This window comes from Cyclopterus lumpus, chromosome 11 (assembly GCF_009769545.1).
Source record: "Cyclopterus lumpus isolate fCycLum1 chromosome 11, fCycLum1.pri, whole genome shotgun sequence".
Lineage (NCBI taxonomy): Eukaryota > Metazoa > Chordata > Actinopteri > Perciformes > Cyclopteridae > Cyclopterus > Cyclopterus lumpus.
In genome coordinates, this window is record NC_046976.1 from 19,686,720 (window position 1) to 19,690,580 (window position 3,861).

General features: G+C 44.8%; 1 protein-coding gene across 1 annotated transcript in view; it reads left to right on the top strand.

Annotated features, from left to right (window-relative positions):
* The first annotated feature begins 595 nt into the window (after positions 1–595).
* Positions 596–3,861, top strand: part of LOC117738753 (intermediate filament family orphan 1-like) — a 9,718-nt gene continuing 6,452 nt past the window's right edge. Inside the window, exon 1 of the mRNA XM_034544855.1 lies at positions 596–1,602. Within this exon, the coding sequence (XP_034400746.1) occupies positions 596–1,602 (1,007 nt within the window). The remainder of the gene's footprint in view (positions 1,603–3,861) is intronic.

A 3,861-nucleotide genomic window follows, 5' to 3' on the forward strand; every position in this document is an offset into this window, starting at 1 on the left:
ACACTCCGGTCCTTGAACGCCGCAGTCAGTCAGTCAGTCGCTGGTGGATCCGCTCGACACGCCGCTCCTGTCACCTCCCCGCCGGGTGCCAAAGTTACTGTGTCCTCCTCTCACGGCCAGGTACGGTGCTCATATATATATATATATATATATATATATATATATATATATACATGTTTTTTTTATTACGGCTGCAAAATATCTCGCAAACGCTTAATTCTAAGGCAGAATAAACATCATTTTATTATTATAGTGCGCATCATTTGATCCCTGCGTAAAAAGTAAACTCATCTCCTTTTGCTGCAGCGAGCCGCGGTGTGTTTGCGGCTTTAGAGCCACATCGTGTCTATATTCATAACGTGTCATCCTCATTATTCGGTTTACTGTAATATTCCATTGGAGATTGTTATTGGTGCTTTCGATTTTTTGGGGCCCGCGGAGCACCGTTTTTAATCCGCGTCACCGGACCAGCCCGCAGCGCGAGAGTCTCGGAGGGGGGACTCTAAAACAAGGGGGGAGGGGGGGGTCCTGATTCCGGTTCGAGCCTACAATCCGGATTATTCGCGTTGAATACCCGATCTAGAAGTCTGGGTTAATGCCGGATTTCGAGCACTTCAGATTTTCCTATTCGAGCATGAATCCGGTCCTGGGGGAGAGCGGCTTCCTGGCCCCGCAGCAGCAGCAGTACCCCCACCACCACCACCACCACCACCACCACCAGATGAGGAGCGACTCCATCCTGGAGCCGGGCTACTTCCTGGGGGACCACGGTGGGTTCGGCCCGGACGGGCTGTCCGGGCTGGACTTGGGCTCTCTTCCGCCCTCGGGCCTCGCCTACCTGCACCTGGGGAACCCTCTGCACCGCGCGCCCCCAGGGGCCGCGGCGCTGCGCAACGACCTGGGCTCCAACATCAGCGTCCTGAAGACCCTGAACCTGCGCTTCCGCTGCTTTCTGGCCAAAGTGCACGAGCTGGAGCGCAGGAACAAAGTGTTGGAGAAGCAGCTGCAGCAGGCGCTGGAGGAGAGCGGCGGCGGGGATGGGCACCAGAAGCCCCCGACCAAAGAGATGGGGGTCCAGACTGGTTTTATTGGGCCTATCCCAGCCAGACCGGGCCTCATTCCGCTCCACAACGCCAACAACTCGGCCTACATGCCCGGGGGCCTCCTCTCTCCGACCCTGAACCCCCCACCTCTTTATGACAACAAATACCTGGGGAGCAACCTCAACCCGGTCTCCACGGACTCGAACTCCAACCTCACCACGCCCGGTTTCTCCATCAGCCCGGCCCGGAGCCCCAGCGACCCGTCCTGGACCATCACCAACATCAACGAGAAACACGCCTCTCACGCCGGGACCAACACCAACAGAACCCCCCCGCCGCCGCCTCCCCCCCACCCGCGGTTCCTCCCCGGGACCATCTGGTCCTTCAACCCCACGCGGCGGTTCGGCTCCGGGAGGGAGTCGTGCGCCTCGGGTCCCGGAGCCTCCTGGACGCAGCCGGACGGCGTCGGGGTCCAGATCGACACCATCACGCCAGAGATCCGGGCCCTGTACAACGTGCTGGCCAAGGTGAAGAGAGAGAGGGACGAGTACAAGATGAGGTGAGGCGCCTTCTGTCATCCAACATGTGTTCATGACGCAGCTTATGACTGAAACAAATGTTTTTTTATCATTATGTTATGTAAAGTGTCTTTGAGTATCACGAAAAGCGCTATATAAATTAAATGCATAATTATTATTATTATTATTATTATTAAAACTGCTGTCGCAATATGGCAAAAATCACATGAAAAACAATACAATTAAATGCATTTTTTTTATTTGCCTTATTATAAAGTAAACAAAGAACTTTCCTTGAAATAATTAATTAAAGAAATACATTTTGGGAAACAATAATACGTAATATATATATATTAGATATTAGATATATATTATATATTTATTCATTATTTTTTATTTGGCAGATGTTTGTTTTTATCCAAAGTTATAAGCGCATTCAAAATCTATGACTCGGAGCTCAAAGTGCATTTTCTCTTTTGGCGTCAGAACCTCGTCGCTGGATTTAGTTTTTATTTTAAGAAACAGACGATTTCTTACAGCATTTCTCAGAGTGATGTTACACTCACTGTAACACGCCTCTTACATTAGAGGGTTTATAACAGGAATAAAAGCCTCTTACATTAGAGGGTTTATAACAGGAATAAAAGCCTCTTACATGAGAGGGTTTATAACAGGAATAAAAGCCTCTTACATTAGAGGGTTTATAACAGGAATAAAAGCCTCTTACATGAGAGGGTTTATAACAGGAATAAAAGCCTCTTACATGAGAGGGTTTATAACAGGAATAAAAGCCTCTTACATGAGAGGGTTTATAACAGGAATAAAAGCCTCCACGAGAGGGTTTATAACAGGAATAAAAGCCTCCATGAGAGGGTTTATAACAGGAATAGAAGCCTCTTACATGAGAGGGTTTATAACAGGAATAAAAGCCTCTTACATGAGAGGGTTTATAACAGGAATAAAAGCCTCCACGAGAGGGTTTATAACAGGAAAAAAAGCCTCCATGAGAGGGGTTATAACAGGAATAGAAGCCTCTTACATGAGAGGGTTTATAACAGGAATAAAAGCCACTTACATGAGAGGGTTTATAACAGGAATAGAAGCCTCTTACATGAGAGGGTTTATAACAGGAATAAAAGCCTCTTACATGAGAGGGTTTATAACAGGAATAAAAGCCTCCACGAGAGGGTTTATAACAGGAATAAAAGCCTCTTACATGAGAGGGTTTATAACAGGAATAAAAGCCTCTTACATGAGAGGGTTTATAACAGGAATAAAAGCCTCCACAAGAGGGTTTATAACAGGAATAAAAGCCATTTACATCAAAGGGTTTATAACAGGAATAAAAGCCTCTTACATGAGAGGGTTTATAACAGGAATAAAAGCCTCTTACATGAGAGGGTTTATAACAGGAATAAAAGCCTCCACAAGAGGGTTTATAACAGGAATAAAAGCCATTTACATCAAAGGGTTTATAACAGGAATAAAAGCCTCTTACATGAGAGGGTTTATAACAGGAATAAAAGCCTCTTACATGAGAGGGTTTATAACAGGAATAGAAGCCTCTTACATGAGAGGGTTTATAACAGGAATAAAAGCCACTTACATGAGAGGGTTTATAACAGGAATAAAAGCCTCAATGAGAGGGTTTATAACAGGAATAAAAGCCTCCATGAGAGGGTTTATAACAGGAATAGAAGCCTCTTACATGAGAGGGTTTATAACAGGAATAAAAGCCTCTTACATGAGCGGGTTTATAACAGGAATAAAAGCCTCTTACATCAAAGGGTTTATAACAGGAATAAAAGCCTCTTACATGAGAGGGTTTATAACAGGAATAAAAGCCTCTTACATGAGAGGGTTTTGTAACAGGAATAAAAGCCTCCACAAGAGGGTTTATAACAGGAATAGAAGCCTCTTACATGAGAGGGTTTATAACAGGAATAAAAGCCTTCATGAGAGGGTTTATAACAGGAATAAAAGCCTCTTACATGAGAGGGTTTATAACAGGAATAACAGCCTCTTACATGAGAGGGTTTATAACAGGAATAAAAGCCTCTTACATGAGGGTTTATAACAGGAATAAAAGCCTCTTACATGAGAGGGTTTATAACAGGAATAAAAGCCTCTTACATGAGGGTTTATAACAGGAATAAAAGCCTCTTACATGAGAGGGTTTATAACAGGAATAAAAGCCTCAATGAGAGGGTTTATAACAGGAATAAAAGCCTCTTACATGAGAGGGTTTATAACAGGAATAAAAGCCTCCACAAGAGGGTTTATAACAGGAATAAAAGCCT